This window comes from Carettochelys insculpta, chromosome 5, assembly GCF_033958435.1.
Source record: "Carettochelys insculpta isolate YL-2023 chromosome 5, ASM3395843v1, whole genome shotgun sequence".
NCBI classification, from domain to species: domain Eukaryota; kingdom Metazoa; phylum Chordata; order Testudines; family Carettochelyidae; genus Carettochelys; species Carettochelys insculpta.
In genome coordinates, this window is record NC_134141.1 from 4,387,523 (window position 1) to 4,411,778 (window position 24,256).

Sequence of the window (24,256 nt, forward strand, 5' to 3'; positions counted from 1 at the left end):
TCGACCTGAATGCATTCAAGAAGAAAAGGAGCAGCTCCTTGGCCCAAGCCCCTTTGCATGCTATATCCTAGGCTACACTACCCCGGATGATCCATCTGCTCAGAGTTGATCTTCTGGGGTCTGATTTCATGTGTTTGGTAGGGAAGCACGAAACCGACCTATCACGGGTTGGCATCGACCCTGGTACTCCTCACAAGATGCGAGGAGTCTTTGATCTTCTTCAGTGACGACGGCCAGGTAAGTCAATTGCAGATACATTGATGCTAACTATGCAATTGCCGTAGCACATCTGCAATCGACTTCCTTTCCCTAGTGTAGACATAGCCCTGGTTTCCATATCAAGAGACAGAGAAGAGCAGTGCATGCGGCCGGGGGGGGGGGCACGAGTTGACAGCCCCCCTCCCCCCCCACTTCAGCCAGGTGTTTTAGAAGGCAAGTACGCCCAGCTGTTCGGTTTCCACAGGAGGAAGCCTTACCGTGGCTTAGGAAGATTTGGGTAAGATCTCCTTTTGGACCCAAAGTAGCCTTTTGAGTTCCTAAAAGCTGACCTGAAGCTTCAGCTATAAAGGAGAGGCCATTGGTCCATTAGCGAAGTGCCATTCCAAGTTCACAGTGTTAGCATTCAACAGAACTCATAGGAATGGAAATGACGAAGTCCTGTAATGATCTCCCGAACAGATACATGGGTTAATGGAATGAAATGAATACAAATGTTGGGAGATCCACCCTGAATGAAAATTGTAGATGGATAAATGGCCGTAAACTTATTTGGAAGGGGGGAAATTAGCTGCAGTCTAAGAAGCTGTAAATAAAACTGGGTTTTAGAAGGGAGCATTCTAGGCAGACACCAACATGTGTCTCTTCAAATAAACCAGGAACACGAATCTCAGGATTCAACCAAGCCTGCAAGCCACCTCCTTCTGGAGCATTCGAGGAATCCATTGTCCCAACAACCTCTCACAGCTCTGGGAAGTATTTCAGATCTGACACCAAAGGTCAGCCACGGTACTAGACATTAACAACAACAGGCATGCTTTCTACCAGAATCATCAAATCAACCCATTCTGTAGCGTAACGTTTCAAAGTGCTCTATTAGCGCCAAGAAATAAAAATCAAACTTTCTAGCAAAATATCGTCCTACACGATGATGCAGATGTAATTCACCACTGCACACAAGCAAAGATGGTCTTATAGAATCATAGACTGGAAAGAACCTGGAGAAGACATCAAGTCCAGTCCCCTGCCCTCCTAGCAAGACCTAGCACCATCTAAATCATTCCTGTTATATATTTATCCAACTTGCTCTTCTATAACTCCAATCATGGAGATTCTACAACAACCCTAGGCAATTTATTCCCATGCTTAACCACCCTGACAGTTAGGAAATGTTTCCTAATGTCCAACCTAAACCTCCCTAGCTGCAACGTAAACCCTCTCCTGTAGATGTTTAAATCTACAGAAGTAGCAATATTTTTTCCTCTGGAAAGAATCCTTCTGAAAACTGCTATAAACAAAGTAGCAAGGAGATCCCTGAATACATTAAATATTTTCTAAATCGACTGCAAATTAGGAAGCATAATTCTAGTCCAAAATTTATGTGGTAAAAATGGATACTGTGTGTTTCCAGGGCTGCTGTTTGACAACTGATTTTTACACATTTGATAAGGAAAACCTTAACGCGCTTTGCAAATTCAACCACGGACCAGAGACAAGTGGAGCTCTTTCCACCCCACGCATCACTACCACTGATAAAGTTTCTGCAGACCAAACGATGACTTCAGTGAGGTTACACAGGCGTAGCCGACTGGAATGCAGCAACAATTCTGCTGTTGATACATTGGTAGAGTAGAATCTGCAGCTCACTCAAAGAGCTTCATTGGCTCTGCCGTACGAATGGGAGTACAAGCTGGAAACTGCTCTGCAGTTGGCGGCTGTGCTGCCACACACCAGAAAGAGCAGGTCTGTTGAGAAGGAAGGCGACCGTTTCGAGAGAGCCACTTTTAGAAGAGAGACAGTACTGGGAAAGTGAGGTTTAGGAAGCAGCGAGAGAACTGCTAATGTGTCAAGTTCAGGTCGGAACTGAGACGTCTTTAGGGCAGAAATGGACAATGATTTTTGATTGGAGGGGCAACTCCAAGATTTTGGTAACGTGTCGGGGCTGCACTTTCCGACAGAGGAAGTGTGGGGTCTGGGATGGGGGTTGGGTGCAGAAGGGTGTGTGGGGTAGGGGATGCAGGAGGAGGGGTATAGGTGCAGGAGAGGATTCTGGCCTGGGGAAGGTGTGAACAAGAGGGTGTAGGGTCTGGGAGAGAGTTAGGGTGCAAGAGGGGAGGTGGAAGAGGCAGGCTCTGGCCACTTGGTGCTCACCTATGCAGCTCTGGACCAGCAGTTCTCTGACCAGGCTTCCTGCCTGTCAGCAGCCACAGATCACTCCCTGGGACTCTCTGCGCTGCAGGGGATTTTTTGCATGCTACCCTCACACCCAGCAAAATCTCTCAGCTCCTATTGGCCAGAAACTGGCCAATGGAAGCTGAGAAATTGTGATAAGTATCAGAGGGGTAGCCATGTTAGTCTGCAGCCACAAAAACAATGAGGAGTCCTGTGGCACCTTATAGACTGACAGATTTATCAGCACATAAGCTTGCATGAGCAAAGACACACTTGTATCTGACGAAGCTTGCCTATGGAAGCTTATGCTCCAAAATATCTGTTAGTCTATAAGCTGTCACAGGACTCCTCCATGTCTTTGACAAATTGTGCTGCATTTCCCCCAGCGGCAGCAAAATCTCTCAGCACCTATTGGCCGGAAACCAGCAGATGGGAGCTGAGAGATTTGGCAGGGGTGAGAGCAGCCAGCGGGAGTAGCTAGCTGCTTTGAGTGATGCTGTTCTGTGCACAGAGGTGGGCCAGAGCAGGTGTGGGCTGTATCTGGCCCACCCCTGCTTTAGGGGTGCTGGCAGAATGCGCCCCTTGACTCTTCAGTTCACTGAAGGACGGTACCTGCAGAAAGGTAGAGGAATTTGTCTGTCAAATACAAAGGAAAAGTCCCTAAATCAAAACCCATCTCAAGTTGTAAGTGCCTCTCTCATTGCCAACAATCCCATTTTTGAACTAGTCGGTGTAAGGCCACCACAAGAGAACGCTAATTTTATCTCTCTCTTGCCAAACTAACTTTAAAGAACTTTTCTGATCCCTGAAGCAGCTGCAAAGAGTCCTGAGAATGGCCCCAAGACTATCCAATATGACCCTAGGCTCATCTCTCTCTCTCTCTTTCCTCCCTGCACGCTCCAGCCCACTGTCTCTTCAGTTTCAACTCTCCTGCCAGGAATTCAGGGGAACATTAGAGCAGGGACAAAATTTTCAGGTGGGTCTTACTGACTCCCAGTGATATTCACTGTTGAAATGACCGTGTCACTCATGAATGGCACATCCGTGCGCGAGTTCGGCAGGTTGCCCCAGACAAGCGCCAGCAAAGCCTTCAGACCAAGATGTTATAAGTGTTACTGCACTTTGTACAGAAAAGCTGTTTCTGAACATTCTTAGAGTAGCATTATTTTTACCTTCATGTTCCTTTAGGAGCTGTAACTATCAAGAGCCAGTGACCTGAGAACAACAAGAAGTCCTGTGACACCTTAGAGACTAACAGATATTTTGGAGCATAAGCTTTAGTGGGCAAAGACCCGCTTCATCAGAACCTTCATCAGACCTGATGAAGCGGGTCTTTGCCCACGAAAGCTGATGCTCCAAAATATCGGTTAGTCTCTAAGTTGCCACAGGACTTCTTGTTGTTCTCAAAGATACAGACTAACACGGTTACCTCTCTGATACCTGAACTGAGAATATGTTTGAAGCAGGCTAAAATAGCTCTTCTGTAGAAAGTGTTGATGTATATTTAAATCCCAGTAGTTTAAAAAGCCTTCAGGAGCAGGTGTTTGCACCACACACAAAAAGCTCAGACTCAGATTTCTGCAAGCTTGCTTTTGGATGTCACTGACCCAGAGCAGAAGCAGTAGCCATGATTCAAGGCCCAGAGTAAAATCAGGAGCTGGAATCCACATTTGGTAAAGAAAACTTCTGTTTGCAGGTGGTTTTTCCCTTGTTTTTAAGGTGTTTGAAGGCATTCAGTAGCTTGCAATGAACGCAATCTTTCAGACAGAAAGATTATTGGACAGAATGCAAGTGCAGCAGTCTAGAGTACAGAAAAAGTAGAGCTTATCTCATGAATGCATAAATTAAGGGAACCGATCTCCGGGTTCCCATTAGCATACACTACAAACTGTTGGAAATAGACATATCCATTTTTGTGGAACACACGAGTGTGCTTACACATGCTTTATGTTACCTTCACAACGAAAGGCAGGAGAGTCTAACTGCTTTCTGCACACAGTGCAAAATTTTCTTTTGTAATGTCCTGGAGGTCCAAAACAATGTGCAACTGGAACCTGTCAATTAAAACACAGAGGGAAGATAGTTAACAATCAGTCAGGCCAATGACTATTAAGAAGAATTCCTTTGTACACTACATGTGGCGATACCTTACTTATGGACTCACAGCATCCTAGGGCTGGAGCCATCGATACAAGAGGTCATTGAGTCCAGCTTGCTGCCCAGAGCAGGACTAACCCTAACCTTATAGTACTTTACTCTGTGTGTGCAACATTACACTGGCAGGAACAAAAATGGAAACCAAATACAGGAGTTCTCGTATCAATACCCAGGCATCTCGAAATTTAAGAAGTGACCATCAAAAGGGTGGCGCTTATGAGGCTGAACTATGGAAACAGCGCCCAAAGGCTCCAATTATCAGCAGGGTCCCAACTGAGTGCACACCTAAAGGTCGTCCTTGCCCTTACAAGGACTGGACGAGACAAGTGCTGTAAGATTATTCACTGGCAATATATGGATCTTTTTAAAAAGTAAAGATTTTCCTCTGACCCTCTGTGCCCTGTGTTTGCTGTCCGGTCTCAGTCCCAATGCCCACCAAGGCACAAACTGACAGTCACCCAAAAGAACCACACAATGTTGCAAAGGCAGCCATGCCAAACAGCTGCAGCTACAAGTCCAGCTTGAACACCCCTTGCTGCAGCAAGGCGGCAGAGACCAGACTCTGGAAATTGCTGTGCTGAATCACAAAGATGGCTGTGTTAGTATTATTGCAACACTGGAAGCCAAATCTGTGGCTTGGCTGGAAGGGGAATTGCTCAACTTCCCACTGGAGTGTGTGTATCTCCAGATTCTGTTGCTATGGACGGCACTAACAGTTCTATACACAACATTTCTAGCGCCGCTAAACTCCTCGTATAAACTAATGCAACAAAAATCTAATTATTTTCTCTCACACTCTCATGTTTGCTGCTGAGATTGGGAAATGCAGAGCCAATGGAAAAGAGCACAGATGGAATTTCATCTTCCAAAAGGGAAGGAAAAATGCCTCAACGTGAACTGTTTTATTTAATACTACATCTCCCTATTCATGATACAGTCTGCATGCGGTAACAGTAACTGCAGCGGAATCCTGGAACGGAGTCTATTCTTCAGGGGGCAACAATCCTACCAAACCACCACTAATGGGCAGGAATAAACACATAGGAAGGGCTGTGCAGGATCAGAGCAAAGGTCCATCTAACCTAGCATCTTGTCTTCCAAGAGAGGCCAATGCCAGATGCTCCAGACAAAATGACCAGAACAGGTGATCATCAAGTGATTCCTCCCGTCACCCATTCCCAGCTGCTCACAAACACAGGCTAGGGACATCGTATTCCTGTCTATCCCAATTAATAGCCATTGATGGATTTATCTCCTCCACGTATTTATCTAGTTCTTTTTAGAGCCCTGTTAATATCCTGTTCTTCACAATGTCCTCTGGCGAGGAATTCCACAGGTTGACTGTACTGTGTGGAAAAAATACTTCCTTTAGTTGGCTTTACACCTGCTACATCTGAATTTCATTTGGCAGCCCCTAGTTCTTGTGTCACTGGAACAAGTAAAGAACTTTTCCTTATTCACTTTCTCCATACCAATCATGATTTTATAGTCCCTTAATCTCCTCTTTCCTAAGCTGAAAAGTCCCACTGAGGCCAATCCCTCCTCATATGGAAGCTGTTCCAGGCTTCTGATCATTTTTTATGCCCTTTTATGGGAAATTTGTCTTTTCTGAGATGGCACGAGCACATCTGCACACAGAATTTTTGTCTGATTAGCTATGCCCTTCCGAAAGATCCCCAGTATTCTGTTAACTCTCCTCCTAACTGTGTGGGTGTCTTCAGAGAACCATCTACAATAACGCCAAGATTTCTCTCTCGATTAGTAACAGGAAATTTAGACCACACCATTTTACCTGCATGTTTGTGATTACATTTCCCGATGTGCATTACTCTGCGTCTATGAACACAGAGCTTCCTCTGCCATTTTATTGCTTGGTCACCCAGTTTTGAGAGATCCCTTTGTAATTCTTGACAGTCTATTTTGGACTTAACTATCTGGAGTAGTTTTGTATCGCCTGCCAATTTGGCATCTTCACCCTTTTCTCCAGCTCATTTCTGAACACGTTGAACTGTACCAGTCCCAGTGCAGACCCAGGCAGGATACCACTATTTATGAAAGCAAAGTAAAAATAATGAAATGGAGAATTTAAAAGGATTTTTATTCATGTATTTGAGCCACACTCAGGAACACACTGCTTCAAATACTAATGTCTCCAGTCTCCTCAGTACACTCATGTCTTAAGGCAGAAGTACCAATGGCTGCTTTAGATTTTAGAATCCAATGACTGGTTTCACAAACTTCAGGTACAATTAAGGTCAATTACATTTTAAAATTTCAAATTTATAACTTTATCTTACACTCAGTCTGCCTCTGGAATTGGGTAATGGGGGAGGAATATGAGCATTGACCTGCTAAACCCCAGGTTGTGAGTTCAGTCCTTGACAGGGCCCACTTAGGTATCTGGGGCAAACAGATGGTGCTTGGCCTTGCCACGAGGGCAGCGGACTGGACTCGATGACCTCCTGAGGTTCCTTGCAGGTCTATGAGATGTGTATCTCCATTTATTATATACCCTTCAAGACAACCCACCCTACCACATTATTTATGAACTTCCAAGGCTCTGCGACACCTTGTCACGTTTCTGACGGAGGCTTGGAACAGCACCGCACAATAAAAATCCTTTCCAGTAAAATCGTGAGGACATGAAGCTTTTAGATGAGACATGAGATCACACAAATACCACATTTCCACAGTCACTCCAGGAGACTTATTTACCAGGATCTGACTGTTCCCTGAGTGTTAGGATTTTTCTGTATTTGCTAGCAGCAATCAGAAACGGATCAGAATCTCGTAATTCCAGCCAGCTTCTAAAGGCTTTGACGCTGGGAAGCACTAACATACCAGAACAAAGGCGTGATTACACTAAGCAATTCTATTTCGGAAACATTCACGACCAAGTAAATGGAACGAAGGTGTTGCAGTGGCAGGATGGGGAAAGGGATCCCAGGTGACTGGATGAGGGCGGAATGACGGGAAAGAGACAGCCACATGAACGAAATGAGGGACAGGCAAATGAAAAACGACAAGTATGGTTTTTTTTAGCCGGGTGAGCAGATTTCTAACATGAATGGTTGTGCTCCTAAATCTGAATGAATTCGGGAGGACAAAAGGAGAGAGGGGAGGAGGAAAGGCTTCCCCACTGAAAGGCAAAATACAACTACCAAGTTCGACATATTCTCAGGTATAGCATTAACATTTCCAGTTTTACTAAAGTCATGACAACAGAGGGACATTTTTGCATCGAATTCCCACAGCAACCAGAACTCTCAGCGGTGTGTACAGAGCCGTCCCTAGATGGCCTGGAACAACACTGCCCCCTCCTATCCCACCCGCCCCCATGCTCCAGTCATGGGACAGCCACGGAGTGCGGGCCCTGCCCCACCCCCACTCCACCCTTCCCCAGCCCCTGGCCAAAGCCCCCTTCTTGGAGCGACGCAAGCTGGGGAATTACATGGGGGCCTGGCACAGGGCACCAGCAGGGGTTGGGGCCCTCTCTGCACTTTCATAGCGGTAGGAGCAGGAGCAGCCCAGGAGCCTGCTCTGCTCCTCACTGTCCTCTGCCCGCCTGCTGCACCGCTCTTCCCCATGGTGGTTGGGAGCAGAGCGCCTTGGGGCCAGGTGTTCCCCTTCCTGCTGCTCCAGAGAACAGCAGGCTGAGAGAGGGCGGTGGGGTGGAGCAAACCAGGCTGCCAGCTGCTCCAGCTCCCATTCTTGCGGTGAATGCCTGGGGGAACCCCTGTTGCTGCCCCATGCCAGGCCCCTGGTAATCCCCAGGGACGCCCTGGGACCTATCCATAGGCTGCTGTAAGACCTATCCATAAGCTGCCACCGCGGGGTCCAGAAAGTGCAGGGCCTGAGGCAGCCACCCCAAACCGTCCTATGGACAGGTCAGCGGTGCCTGCAATTATGCATTTGTTTTAAAATTTTCTAATTAGGCATAAAATGGCACTTTGGTGAAGTTACACTGATTGCTGTAGGTGCCTGTGTATACACGGTAACTTCACGTTCCCCTGCGTCTCCGTGCAGCAGGTCAAGCACGAGGCTGTAGGCATGTTAGAGATGGGCTCTCTTCCCATCAGGGAAAAACTGATTTGACAGAACCTAAATGTTCTGCAGCAGCACAGAATCACAGAAATGTGGGGCTGGGAGGGACCTCAGGGATTCATCTAGTCTAGTCCCCTTTGCAAAAGTAAAGTCAGTCTGGACCATGGCTCTGACAAACCACCAATGACGTGCATTTCCACAGCCTCCTTGGAACCTGGCCCAGCAATTAACCCCCTTAGAGTTAGGAAATGCAATAGCTAATACAGGTCTCCCTTTGCTGCAAAATAACTCATCACTTCTAGTCCTGCCTTCAGAACAACCTCTTACCATGGAAGGTCTGGTGAGGAACTTGTGCCCAAGTCCTGAAACATTGCTCACTTGGCAAAGAGATTAAGTAGCTGTATTAAAATTGTGCATTAAAATCACACTAGATGGCTCACACCGTCCCAACAAGCCCTGAGCCCCCTTTCCAGTGTGATGACACTAAAAGCTATTTGCACAGAATGGAATAGGAACTTGATTCAAGAAACGCCATTAAAAACGCCTCCTTGCCACGATTGTACTGACCGCCCATCTATGACACAAAAGTCAGGCTCTTGAAATACCCTGGAATACTCATTTTACCGATGAATAGAGCATTCTTGAATTCTTTGTTTCTATGCTCTGTTTCCAGCCATAATTCACACAGACGGCTGAGTACTGGTTGAACCTCTCTGGTCCAGCACCCTCAGGACCTGACCAGCGCCGGACGAGAGAATTTGATGGAGTGCGAGAAGTCAACACTGTCTTGCGCATTACCAACATTCCCACTACTTACTGGGCTCTTAGAAGACACTTGTGGGTCAATTACAGCTAAATAATAGCACAGAACACGGAGAGCCAGGATTGGCAGCTGTAAACAAATTTTATGGGACGGGGAAATTTGGCCATCCCCATAATAAGTGGTCATCTGGCTAACTAAAACGATGATGTATTATGGATGCTGCTGGACAAGAACATTCTGGACTAGAGAGGGTCAAACTGCACTGCCTTTTGGATACTATCTTGCTGTGTAACTGAGCGTTGTCTTGCTGTAGTACTTATCACATAGAAATATAGCCTACAATATAAGCAAACCACTTTTACCATCGTCAAGTGGCTTTGCTTTCAATAGTCTCCAAAGGCCTTTTGTTATCACCACTATGAACATCAGCCTTTACGACGATTAACTTTCTTCTCTTCTACATTCAGATGATTTACTAACCATGACACTGCTCCATTATGCTTAAAAAATTCTTCCGATTGGGTTGTTTAGAGCAGACTTCTTCTTTGTTTAGAGCAGACTTCTTCTTAAGTGAAAGCAAGAGTACTGTGTAGACAGAAACCTTAACCAGGGTTTGTGGTATGAGGATGGCTAGTCTGTTTTCTGCCATCAACAGCAGGGGTACTTGCCTGTTCTAATTTTACTAGGCAGGATTTCCCTCTTCTCTTAATCTTTGCTCTATAGATAAGCTCGCAACAATGATATTCATAATTGCTTCTGCCCCGTAAAACACTGATATATGGCCAGTCAAAGACTTACATTCTCCCTGGATGAACAACTGATATTGGTTGTTAGCGTTAAAAAAAAATTACTATTAGATGTAAGCCCTCCAGGGCAGGGCCCATGGATCCAGTTTCCCTCTTACTTACCCCAAGGAGTAAACCAGGAGCACTCCGCTGAAGTCAATGGCATCACCGCATTGTGAAATTGGGACCAGGAGAAAACAAATGTTATGGTTATGCCTTTCCAGCTGTCTGGAAAGCACTTGGTGCAAGGGGGCCCTATTCCTGTTCAGTGACTTCAGGGGCTGCCGAGATAAACGACTGTATAATGGAAAACAGAGTATGCTCAAAAGTCTGGAAGTTTTCAGCTAAGAGTCAAACAACCAACTCTACAAGGTTACCATAATCCAAACCACTCTGCTTTCACAGCAAACTTCCACTAGCTGCCACATGAAGAAAGTGAACTCTCCCTTACTATATGCATTTATTCCGCAAATCTGGAATTTTCTTTAGTGGTATCAAGGGACTTTCCTCTTGAAGGGAAAGCTGGCTGACAGCGCTCAAAGCCATCATATCGCCATGATAGCCAGGCCTCATTTTGCAGGCAGGGAGATCTAATTACCAGCACCACAAAGGTACATGAGATCCTCCTCGTATTATATACCCATCCCTTGTCCTGTTATCTTCTGCTCCAGTGTTTGTTTATTTCTTCCTACCCTCTTTCACCTCGGCTCTTCATCAAATCCTGAAGCCAACTTTACTGCAGTCATTCAAGCCTGCCTTGTCTCAGGAAAGGAGATCCAACCAGATTGCAGCCCTGACTGGATCGCAACTAAGTGAGGTCCTTTCAGCAGATGCCTTGGCTGGCTAGCAAGTCAAAGCATCCATTCATCACCAACCAGTGACCCAGAGTTCCAAAACCATCAACACAAACCGTATTTCCATATCTTTTCTCTCCTGTTTCTCCTCCACCTGTAGTCTGCCTGTTTGTGGAGAACAAGATATGTGGATGCCCTTCTCTGTGCCCTTCTCGGTCTCTTTCTTGTTTTTAATCGATTAACTTTCAGTATGAACAAATGCTTCCGGCTGTTTGCTGAGTGAGTGAGTAAATAAGGAACTCTAAAAATAACCCCGAGCCCACCTATTACTGTTTAGTGTTGGACAGTGAAAGAGATGACAAACACCTATAACTCTTTAGGCCAGAGATGGAAAACCTGCTCTAAACGCAGCATCTCCTTGGAGCCTTGCGCCGGGAGCGCAGTTCATCGCTCTGCACACACGCCCCACCACTTGGCAGGAGAGGCTCTGGTGAGTCACCAGCATTGAGTTACAGCAGGGGGTGGGAGGACAGCGCTGGAGAGTGCCTGGCTGTGGGGCAGGGCAGTGGGATTGGGCTAGAGCAGGGGGCTGAGGCTGCCTGGCTCTGGGGCAGGAGAGGGCATTGAGCCACCTATTATATATTTATTTTTTATCTCTCTATTGACCAGTAGATGTATAAAAATGAATATCTAATAGGTGGCTCTTTGCACTCTGTCCATGGCTCTTGGTCCCTAACTGGTTGGCCACCTCTGCTTTAGGCCTTTAAATTCGTTATAAATACAACCTGTCTTTAAGCAGTATTTTTACTTATCTACATTCTTCTTACTCAAACAAAAACTGTGCATGCTCTTGCCTAAGCCAAATAGGCTTGGCCGTACAATTCAAGCAAATAAAAGCAGTAGAAGTGTTCCTGGGCAAGGTAAGAAACGCAAACATGTAAAAGCAATTTCTGGTTTAAAAAAAAAATCCCGAGTCTTTCCCATAAAAATCTGGAAATCAAACAATTTAACATCACAAGGGGGTGGGAACACACCACACTTGAAGACACGGACAAGTAAAGTTTAAATCAGCTAATACAGCCAAGCCCTAATTTTCTATTGGGCTTGATGCGAGGGAAATGGATAGAGGCAGGGGTGTTCTGTACATTACTTCATAGCATCATAAGCAAATTTAGTCATTTATCCCTACAGTGGACTCAATTTGTCTGGCACAGTCATATAAACACCAGATGACACTCACTGTTGGTGGCACTTCTCAAGGGCAGCCTTGTGATGAGAAAGCTTATTATCAATTTCATGCAACCTGAATACCTCGGTCCCTTTTGATCCTAGGGTACTTCTATAGCACAAAAGGCTCTTGTATGAGTCATACTTCTACTTGGACAATGACTCATACAGAACTGTTTTCTGCTACAGCTCACACCTCCCTGAGACTGCCTTTTTGCAACAGCAAAAGCAAACCTGGTAAGTGAGAATAAAAGGACATTTCACCTGCATTATCACCAGTGGTCCCTAGAAGATGACGGTTTGGGCGGCCACCAAGGACAGAATTGGGTGTGACCCAGCTGATTAGCAGGGTGCCCGCAGCCACTCACAGCTGGCAGTGTGTGTTTCTATTGGTGGTGCACATCCACACATGCCAGGGTGCACATAACAAAATTTATTCTGTCCATGGATGGAAAACATTAGCTGGAACGCTGATTACCTCTAGCAAAACCACTGCTTTTTAGGGAGTCTCTTATGGGATGAAAAGCCAAAAAACAGGGACAGAAAACATAAGGTCAGCCTTCCAGGGAGGATCAACACCGGTTCTGAATTTGAAAGTTCTTGAATTCAGCACTTGTAGGGCAATTCCCATGGCAGGCTACAGCTTATATCAAGCATTCTCCTGCCTAACGAGGAAGGACCTGCAAACTCTTCCTTTTTGCACTATCATTAGCTATTACTTTTAGGGGCTTGGAGAAAGAGATGAAGAATTGGGAGCAGTAAAAATGTTAAGAACATTAAAAAAAGTACTAGTTTACCATTCTTTTGCTTATAATGTAAGGAAATGAGTATAGCATGCCCATCTTTCTTCGTAACGCAACAAAGGGCCACGTCCAATGTTCCTACTCATCTTTTCCATCCGCATGTGGATTTTTTCCATCCATGGGCAAAATAAATTTCTGTATGTGCACTAAGGCGTGCACCATCAGTAGAAGCAAAAACCTAGCTATGGGCACTCTGCTAATCAGCTGGGCGGGACTGGAATCTCTCTTGAGTGGCTGCACAAGCACCCAGCTTAGGGGGAATGCTGGTCACATTGGGCCTCCCACCCCTTTCTGAGGCTCCAGAGCAATTGCCCTGCCAGAAGAATGCAGCTCACAAAATCCAGGACGAAGTGTGAGAGATCTGCCAAGGGCACACATCAGTCAACCTTCCAGATAAGCCTGGATCGGTCTGGAGCCTGACCACTTCTCAGACATGCTGCAAAAACCCCTTGGCCTGGGCAAAGCCTTCACACCACAGCCAAAGAGACAAGAAGGGGAGGAGAGGAAAGAACAGTCACAAACTTGTATCCTCCAAATATCCTTCTTCTTCTTGGTGGTTGCTCGATAACGAGTAGGATGTCTTCATGTTACCCTCCTACTTGGAAATCCATTGATGGATGACCAGCCCGATCCTGGAGCCACAGTTCTGTGAGCAGAGCGGATCCTCTATAAGGCTGCTCAGTCATGGATGCAGCAGCCAGACCATTCTACCACCTGTCCTCGAAACAGAATAACTGATTCATCCATCTACCACCTACGTGCTGGTCCATGACTCAAAGCTTCCCAATTTCACAATCCTGCTCCTCCCTTTCGCCAGTCACTATAGGGCTTAAGTCTAGGAGAGCAATATGCAGAGGAAGATGCCTGTGCAAGACTTCTTTTCATGTGGGGGAACTGTAGCACTGTAGCCTCCACATGGTCCTCAATGGATAGAAGGCCCAGGGCCAATGGCATGGGAGCCACAACAACTGGGAGTCTCCTGTCTACTGCGGCTTTCCTCTGCCTTCACAGCTGTAGTAGCATTACCCTGGCTATCCTCTGTCTGTTCCACCAGTGAGGGCTTTTAGGATCGTTCTTCATCCGGACCCTCCTCTTTGATCTTGCCACAATGGGTGACCCTGCCGGGAGTATGAGACTCTCTATGGTGTTGCTCTTGGTTTCATTGTAACACGCAAGCCCACTCACGACAACAAGGTGATGACCTGACCTGTGGGTCCAAATATCCGCAGAAAGACAAGAAGAGCAGAAATCTCATGAAGTCCATCATGGACCTCCCCTTGCAGACCTAAGTTACTAGAGAAGCCCTGGGGCAATACAGCAACTGGCACTAATGGAAGCTGGCGAGCGGACATCTCTTGAACATGATTGTTAGAGGTACAAGTTTATGGCAAGAAAATGATACTTAAAAAAAGATTGGTGTCGCTATTTTAATCTACGTATTGGGGATTCTTCAAATGTTTGACTAACATTAAGTAACTTTTCATTAAAATTGGATTAAATAAATCAATAAACTTATGTTTAAATTACTAAATTGATACTTAACTTATTTGTTACAGGATAATGAAATTCACAGTCATAAGCCCAGCACACGAGCTTGACAATCAGTGTCTGATTCCTACAGATACTGAGCTCACCTGTATCTCACACGAATAATGCTCAATGTCAGCTGAGTTTTGGAACAAGCAAAATTCTTCTAGTAACCAGCAATCATATTAAGGAGTGTAAGCTTCCAAGCTAAGGAGGACTGGGCTGGGGCATTACTTGGATGGGACATCACCCAGGAAAACTGGTAGCATTGCAAGGAGTCATTTTGATGATCCAACAGGTACTGTTCATCTCCCAGAGCTGTGACTGAACCGGTGGCCCTGTTAGGAGGCACTGTGGCACTGCAAATGTCACCTCTCAAATGAAATATAAAATAAAGTAGGTGTCATTTCAAGTTTCTATGACACCTCATCACAGTCCATGATCTATGGTACTCACACATTTCAAATGCTGTGTGCAGGTGTGGTCACCTCATCTCAAAAAAGATTACCTTGGCACTGGACAAAGTTCAGAAAATGGAAAAAGAATATTAGGGTTTTGGAACAGGTGCCATATGACAAGAGATTTAAAAGACCGGGCTTAGAAAAGAGGAGACTAATGGAGGGATATCACAGAGGTCTACAAAATCATGACTGGTGTGGAGAAAGCAAGTAAGGAAAAGTTATTTATTAGTTTCCATAACACAAGAACTGGGGGCTACCAAATGAAATTAATATGTAGCAGGGTTAAAACATACACAGGGAAGTATTTTGCCATACAACACAGAGTCACCCTGTGGAACTCCTTGACAGAAGACGGTGTGAAGACTAGGACTTAACAGGGTTCAGAAAAGCACTAGATAAATTCATGGAGGTTACGTCCACCAATGGCTATTAGCCAGGATGAGCAGAGAGGGTGTTCCTAGCCTGTATGTCAGAAGCTGGAAACGGGTGACAGAGAAGGAATCACCCGATGATCACCTGTTCTGTTCCCTCCCTCTGGGGCACCTGGGATTGGCTGTTGTCAGAAGACTGGATGCTGGGCTAGACAGACCTTTTGTCTGACCCGATACGGCTGTTCTTACGATCCGGGCCAAAATCAAAATTGGCAAGTAGCTGCTCTGTCTACTTCAGACCATCCTGAGTTGCATTTAGCTGTTCCTTTACCCTGGGGCATCAGGCCCAAGCAGACACCAAACACTCCCCCGTAGCTACAGGGCCCCAAGTGGAAGCAGACCACTCCGGGGAGCTGAATCTGATCACGGTAGCAAGCGACCTCAGCAAAGCAGAGCTGAGGCTCCTTCAGATAAGCGGTGTCAGAAAATGGCATTCCGCACTGAGAGTATGGACAAGAGTCTCTATCTTCTGACTGGCTGTCTGCCTCAAACTCACTCTCACCCCTGACAGGCACTTCCTTAAAAGCTCAGGCAAATGGTGTGGTGACCATGCTACTGGGCCTCCATGCCCTTGGTGGAAATTGCTCACGTGAGGCTCCCAATATTGAGGCAATAGTGAAAACTAGATCAAGGTATGAAACTGTTACCATCAACCAGGGATTGTTGAATGCAGAATGGATTCTGATCATTTTAAATGGTGTGATAGTAGTGATATTTCTTCCACAAACTGTCAACAGCGTATTTGGCTCTCGGGGCAACATGTTATGGGAACTACAATCTTGGAAAATCCAGTATCTGAATGAGCAAGAACTAAATTAAGACCAATGATACACATACAAGCAACCAACGACTAACATATTCTAAGCTAATTATTATACAGAAAACTGTATACACAGTCATACTCCAAGATATGCCCATTTGGGTTACGAGAATTCAACTTTACAAGAACGAAGGGTCCTGTGGCACCTTATAGACTAACAGAAAAGTTTTGAGCATGAGCTTTCGTACTTAGTGAGTCTGTGCTCACGAAAGCTCATGCTCAAAACTTTACTGTTAGTCTATAAGGTGCCACAGGACCCTTCGTTGCTGTTACAGATCCAGACTAACACAGCTACCCCTCCGATACTCGACTTTACGAGGAGTTTCATTTAATACCCCTACTTTGCCTTATGAGGTGTTTCTTCACATTTACGAGGACTGATTTGGATTTCGCGTGCCTCAGCGGTACGCAGCTGCCCTGCAGCGGGAGAAAGCAACTGCCGCAGCTGCTGCCCACCTGGTGCATCCCTCCGCAGTGCCCGGCGGCATTTTCCCGGAGTCCCCAGCCACCCACAGCAGGTGCCTACCTCCGGAGCCAGGAGAGGAGGGGACAGTGCCCATCTGTGAAGCTGCCACCCTAGGCACCTCAGCCCACCCCTGCCTTTACCTTGATGCTGCTGTGGCTGGCCTGGGTCTCCGCCTCAGTGCTCCAGCAGCAGCGCACCCTGGCCTGGCCGGTGGCTGCGGGCTCCCTACACTCCTGGCGGCGCAGGCTGGGGCCGGGCAATGGCTGGCGGCTCTGGTAGGCAAGCACCGAGGGGATGGAGTCGGCCACGTTGGTCTTGACGAGGAGGCCATGCAGGGGGGCAGCGGCGCAGTGCGGGGAGGTAGACTCGTCCGAGTCCCGGCAGTAGATCATGCCGCTCCGCGAGACGTGGATGCTGGGCATGCAGCCCATCCCGGCCCCGCCGCTGCCGCTCACCCCCCCCCCAAGCGGCTAGAGGACTGCCGCCACCCCCCCATGCAGCTGTGCCTCGGGCGCCGCTCACCGCCTGTGGCATTCCGTCCCATTTAGCACCTAGCTCGCCGGCCACCGCCGGTGGGGCCTCTCCACCACAGAGCCCCGTATGAGTGAGGCATCACCCCTCACCAGCTGGGGGTTCCCTGTGCCTGCTTAGCTCCCCGTGTGGCCAGCCCCCTGGCACTGTCCCCTCCCTGCTTAACCTAAGCTGTGCTCAGGCTGGGCTGCCTCCCTGTGCCCTGCTCTGCCCTGCCCATCTACTTGCACTGGCCCCACTTCTGCAGCCGTGGGCAGCTACCCGGCTTTGCACCCGCCTCCCAGGCACTCTTCGATTCCCGTTCCCCTCACAGCCCTGCCTCTGCACCTGGGACAGCCCCCTGAAAGCAGGTAAACAGCCATATTACAGAGTAATTAACGAAGGGAAAATGCCTTGTTATGTTGTGTTATGATAACTAGTGTTACCTATTGAAGTAATTGTGTTCATTTTAATTGGATTTGGTGTTGTTTTAGCACAACATTTTTTCATGTTGAAATTAATGGTAATTATGTTTTCAACTTACAAGAATTCGTCCTAAGAGGGGTTTTTCCAGGGATAAACTACCCTTGTAAGGCAGGGGAAGACTGTACTGATTTAGAACTGCAAGTCTATATACAACCAAGAACTGTAGCTGAAGTCTATCTCTGCACGCTTTTGTATACATACCCCAGTTTGCACAAAATTAACGCAATATTATTGGACTAATAAACTTTCTGATTCACATACAACTCCAGAAATAAAACACTGGCAGGACAATGACATTAAACACAACAACACTCAGAAAATATGTACCACAAATACCTAGCTTTGGTAAAAGCATGCATTTATAATAGAAGACTCCTAAAACAAACTAAAAAAGTTTCTCTCTATGACCATAAACTTTTAAATCAAAACAAAACAATGAAAACACTTATATGTCTAGGCAGAGCCAGGAGAACATGCACACAACATAAACCATCATCAACATAGCTAAACACACTGAGAGGTAAGAGTAGAAACGGACACTTGGCAAATTGGACTCTCCACAGGTTTTGAAACACCGTGGCCTGATTCCAATCAGAAACACTGAGTCGTAGCAAGGATGTTGAGTAAAAACTTTTGTAAAGCAGCTTTTTTAATCTCCCAGGCAGGAACTTGTCTGAGACTGGCTCTAATCATGACACACTTGAGAACGTATGAGCCTCGATCCTGGAAAGCACACGTGGTTTAGGTATAAAAATTTCCATGAGAGGATCCTTGAAAAATGGTAGTCTGACAGTTTCATTTAACATCAAATGAAACATCATAGAAGCTGTTGTGTATCCAAGAGACTGAAAATGCAATTTATGTCATAAGCGTAATATAAGGCATGAGGAGAAAATGACAGGAAATATACTCTCCTAACATCACCTCGTACATCAGACACCATCAGAGACACGAACGTCTGGAAAAGTTGCCTAGTGGGGGCAAAAAAACCTCACCATTGGCTTCAAAATGATCATCGTTATCAACCACCACCACCACGGGCTCAGTGCCCATTGGTGTCTGATGCCTCCCTCACTATTTCCTTTCATCTTGCCTGGTCCAGTGCAGAGTGGCTTGGTTTCTGTAAACTAGCTCCGCACCAACCTACCATATCCTCTATCCATTCCCTGTGGGGTCTCCCTCTCCTATTCGAACCGTCCATTGTGCCAAAGAAGGTTGCTAAATTTGTGCAGGGGGTGGTATGACGGGATGGCCTACAACGCCCTGCTGCCAATCTGCAAATCAGCAGCAAATATCACCAACGTCTGGAGACAGGAGACAAGGTGGGGAGAGCTCTGAGTTATTGCAGAGAATTCTTCTCTAGGTGTCTGGCTGTTGGGTCTCACTCAGGCACTCTGGGTCTAACTGATCACCATGTTTGGACTTGAGGAATTTTCTCCTGGGATAGACAGGTAGAGATAGAGAAGGTTTTTCACTATCCCCTGCAGAATGGGGCATGGGACACTTGCTGGATTGAACTAAAGTGGCGGAGTCTCTGCAACCTGATGTCTTAAATGACAACGTGAGAACTTCAGCAGCACAGCCAGAGGTGGGGGTCTGGTACAGGAGCGGGTGGACGAAGTTCTGTGGCCTGCAATGTGCAGATCAGACCTGATGAACATGAGGGCTCCTTCTAGCCTTAAGGTCTGTAAGTCTAACTCTGCAAGCTCTCTGTACGGAGCCACCTGTAAACACTCTGAAGGGACAGTGACGGATGCAAAACTCCATTTTCCACATCTATTATAAACCATCCTTAGTGGCTTTGCTCTACTATGTTTCTTAATTAAGAGCCAAGTTAAATATTTACTTCGTGTAGGCTGCACGCAACGCAGCATCTCCCATGTGGCAGCCCTAGCTTGCACAACAGCCTGCGGTTAACAGCACTCAGATGACCACATCAAGAACACAGGAACGGCCACACTGGGTCAGACCAAAGGTCCATCTAGCCCAGGGTCCTGTCTGCCAACAGGGAGCAAGGCCAGGTGCCTCAGAGAGAGTGAACAACAGGTAACCACCAAGTGATCTGTCCCCAGGCCTGCTGGTGGAGCCGGGGAGGGGCAAAGGAGGGCGCTGCCCCCATGCCCCTTTGAAGTGCTGCACCGGCGCAGCTCTGGCTGCACACAGCTGTGAGGGAGGGCAAGGGCCTCAGCACCACAGTCTGGGCAGCACTGAAACACTGACTGCTCTTGGCCTTCGCCCAGGGCTCGCAGTGGCTGCCGGTAACACTGTCCATCCCTTGTTACCCATTCCCAGCTTCTGACAAGCAGTGATTACAGACACCATCGCCAGGCAGCTGAACTTTCCTAGTTCTTTTTTGAAGCCTGGTACAGCCTTGGCCTTCAGAACATCCTCTGGCAAGGAGTTCCACAGGTTGGCTCTGCATCATGTAAATAAACCAACCTTACATTCTACACAGCACCTTCTGACTTGAAGGCCCTCCAACCCTGTGCAATTCTGCACCGGTGAGGACAACTGTGAGAGCAGAGGGCAGCCAACTGTACAAGGCATGCTGCACACCCACTGGTGCAGTGGAGGATTTGAGCTACAGCTGTGTCAAACAGCTATTTGAATTTTGGTTGTTTAAGCAAAAATAAATCATTAAATAAAACACATAACAATATGCATATGAGAAAAGTAGGAAAAACAACCTACACCCATCCAGCAGTGTTCCTTCTAATTTTTCCAGCCATGGGTGGAATAAATGTTATACACACCTCAGCAGGTGTGAATGTGCACCACTCATAGAAACACAAGCTGCCAGCTGTGGGCACTCTTCTAATCAGCTGAGTGGCACCTGAATCTCTCCTGGGTGACTGCCCAAGCACTCAGTTTATTAGGAACACTGGCACCCAGACACAAAAACAACTGATCCCGAGATACTGTGGGTTAAACTGATTTTAGAATTAATACACTCAGACTCATGGTTTTCGTCACACAGTTAAGAAGAACTGACATTTCATATGGTACGCTACATTTAAGTGAAGCCTTGGACAGTCACACATTCCCAGGAAAGACGATCCTTCTTCTCTCCCAGAACTTGAGCTAGTCATTGTCCTATGACCCTCTCCAAGCTTACACACAAACATCCATCTATAGGATGCAGCAGACTCAGCTGTTGACTTACAAATGCTGTAATATCTGCCCTGTGGCCAAGAGTGAGAGGAGCAGTAAAATAAATAAAGCGTGTTGCCTTCATCACTGCATCTGGCATTGCAGCCACTGGCCCATGCATCTGAAACAACAGGATTTGGAGTGGTACTTTCCAGCCCAGTGGCCATGATCCACCAGGAGTCCCGAGCAGTCACAGCCCAGCTGTTGAAGGAATAAGTTAACAAAGTCCCACAGACAGTAGGATCCCAAGGGTGTGAATGAAGGAGACAAGTAAGCTCTTCCCTCCCTCCTTTTGCTGTTGCCTCTGTGCTCTGTACCCCGTACTAGCCACTTCTAACAAGCTCCCAGATCCACACATCCCCCCCACCAGAAATATCCACAGGCCCTCGCCATAACTCCAGCGTCAGCATCTTGGTCAATTCCTATTTGCACATTCGAGGCCACAAGCGGTATAAAAAGATACCTAAGGAGACGTTTACACCAGAGAGAATGGGTGGGTTTAATGACAGCATACAAGAACCTGCAACATGCATCTGAGATACCGGAATAAGATCATGCTGGCTCTCCATCTAAAGCTTCCCAAAAGGATATGATTATCTTCTCAGTAACTCTTCCATTCTGCCTGTTCCACCTGTACCCTTTGATTCACTGCAACTGATTTAATGTCAGATGCCTCTAACTCTTCAGGATTTTCTGTATCTAAAACTTCTGTTCCACTTTATCAGGTTTTTTAAGGCCCCTACCTTTCTATTTCCATCATCCTCTGACTTCACAGTGCCTCTGTGTCTTTCTTCTTTTATTATTTCCATTAAATCCATTTTCCTATGTCCACTCAGACTTCTGTTCTGCTTGCACATGTTCCAGAGAGAGAAGTCACGCGTGAAAGAATTGTGCTGCTACACCAAAATTATAAGGCACTCAGCTAGGACTCCAAAAGAGCCTCTGTCTTCTCATAAAGATTTACAAATATCAACAAAACGTATAAAAAACCCAAAGTGTACACAGAACAGCCACACTGGGTTAAGACCAAAGATCCATCTACCCCACTACCCTGTCTTCCAATAGTGGCCAATGCCAGATGGCCCAGAAGAACAAACAGAACATGGAATCAGCAAGCGATTCGTCCAATGTCAGAGGTTCCCAGGCTCTGAGTAACAGGAGCTAGGGACGCTGTTCCTGCCCATCTTGGCTAATAGCCATTGAGGGAGCTAACCTTCCAAGAACTGATCTAGCTCTTTTCTGAACTCTGCTAAGGTCTTGGCCTTCACACTGTCCTCTGGCGAGGAGTCCCACAGGTTGACTGTGCATCGTGAGCAAAAATAATTCCTTTTGTTTGTTTTAAACCTGCTGCCTATGAATTTCATTTGGTGTCCCCTAGGTCTTGTTTTTTTATAAGGAATGAACTGCACTTACTTACCTAATTTCTGCACATAAATCATGTTTCTATAGACCCCTACAATAACCCTCCCTGGAAGTGTCTTTTCCGAGCTAAGTCCCAATCTACTTAATCGCTCCTCTTACTGAAGCTGTTCCATACCCTTTATTGTTTTTGTTGCCCTGAACAGTACCTTTTCCAATAAATCGTTTTTTCAGATGAGGTGACCATACCTGCATGTAGTATTCATAATGTGACCTTAGCATGGACTTATACACGGCCAATCAGGGCATGGGGGGGTCAGAAGTGCCCTTGGGCCTTGGCCTCAAGCTCAAAGGTGGCCTCAGATTTAGACACTTGTTAATTTTTTGGCTTTTGAAAAGCCTTGCAACTGTTTCTATGCCCATCCCTCAATGAGGAGTGCAAAAGGCTCTGGATTCTTAATATTCAAATACTCAGATTGTGTGTCACTCTTTTTGGTGCCTTATTTTGGTTTCATGAGTCATAATTTTTTATTTTTATATGGCTAGGGGCCTCGTACGCTGCAAGTGGCCCTGGCTTCTCTGGACCTGGGGGAGGGCCTGGATTTATTTATATTTTCTGTCTGTATCCACTGCTACAATTAAGGATTGACAAAAGGGCGCACACAAACAAAAATTTTAAGATGCACGAGCCTACAGACAAAGCTATCTTCTTCATTCAACTGAAGAGACTTACCACTCCCTCACCGAAGTGTAATTGCCGTAAAAAACAGAGTAATGTCCAAAAGCCTTGCTCAGAAAGCCACACACACACGACTGTACTGTACTTATGAACTCATTTGCATCAGTTACCACATTCAAGTATAACAATTCTTCCAGGCAAGGCCAAACCATTAAACCACTTTAGCAATGGTTACGGAATGCGAATCAGCATTTTTCAAGGCCATTTGTGCAGAACCACCTGTTCCTGGCAGGTTCAGAAGGACTCTGATTTAAAACGTTTGTCCTGGAAAAACGAAGAGCTGGAAACGAATATTATATTTACATGCCATTAAAATGAATACAGTAATAAGCCAGTCTATTTTAAGCAATTCATTTGCTCATGAAGAAGCTAGAGCAAATCTGGTTGAGTCACCGGTGAGGTGAAGTATATCATGGCACATTCGACTCACCCTTACAAGACTTGGTGCGATACACGAGCATGGTATCTTCACATGCTTGAGGCACTTTTCGTGAGACATAAAGTTGCAAACTGTGGAAATAAAACACGTATGTTTCAGAAATGGGAGAACTTTCCTCCTGCTCCCACCCAGAACAGACCAAATATTTGCAAGCGTCATTGTGAATTCATGGCTGAAAAAACAAAGGTTTTTGTTTTGCTTTTTTCCCTTCACTTCCAACAGAACCTTGGGGTAAGAGGGTTCTTCTGGGGACCTCCCTGATGCATTGTCTTTCCAAACTCTCCTGCTAACTCACGTCAGCGAAGGGGAGCGTGGGATAGAAACAGGTGTTTCTCTAGATCCGGGAGATTCAAAGGGGCTCAGAGTTTGTGGCCCTCACTGCTGCTACTACGGCAGTGGTAGCAGCCAGAGCCCCATGCCCCTTTGAACTGCTGGAGTGCCCTCTGCATGGCTCTGAGGCCTGGGGCATGGTACCTGACTACCTGCGGCCCCGCCCTTTCCGCCTCAGACCACACCCCTTCTGGGGGCAGGGGGACACCCTCCCCAGTCACAGCTTGCCCCGGGGCTTGCGGTGGCTGTTGGCTCTGCTGCTATTACTGTTGCCCCTGGGGTGGAGACTGAGAATAGTTCACCCATTCCTGTGCTGGTAGCTCTTGCATTCCCAGTGCCAAAGGAGCCAGGGGTCTGCTTCCTCAAGCAGCTTACGACAGGGAGCCGGCCCCAGGACACAGCTTAGGGGGTGGGGCTGCTTCCCCCAACAGTTCATGATGTAGAGACAGAGGTGATTGGCGTAGGTATGGAAGGGAGGGGGCTCCAGCCAAGAACCCCTGCCAGACCCTCGCTCTGCACATGCCCCTCCCGTTCCCTTGTCCCCACTTCACCCATGCTCTTTCCCTCCTACCCCTGC

The 24,256-nt window shown here is 46.7% G+C and overlaps 1 protein-coding gene across 1 annotated transcript in view; it reads right to left on the reverse strand.

Annotated features, from left to right (window-relative positions):
• The window catches only part of DGKQ (diacylglycerol kinase theta), a 133,831-nt gene that overhangs the window by 75,817 nt on the left and 33,758 nt on the right, over nucleotides 1-24,256 (reverse strand). The window contains exons 2-3 of the mRNA XM_074994552.1: nucleotides 23,341-23,420; nucleotides 4,343-4,442 (exon numbers count right to left, since the gene is read on the reverse strand). Of these exons, the coding sequence (XP_074850653.1) occupies nucleotides 4,343-4,442; nucleotides 23,341-23,420 (180 nt within the window). The remainder of the gene's footprint in view (nucleotides 1-4,342; nucleotides 4,443-23,340; nucleotides 23,421-24,256) is intronic.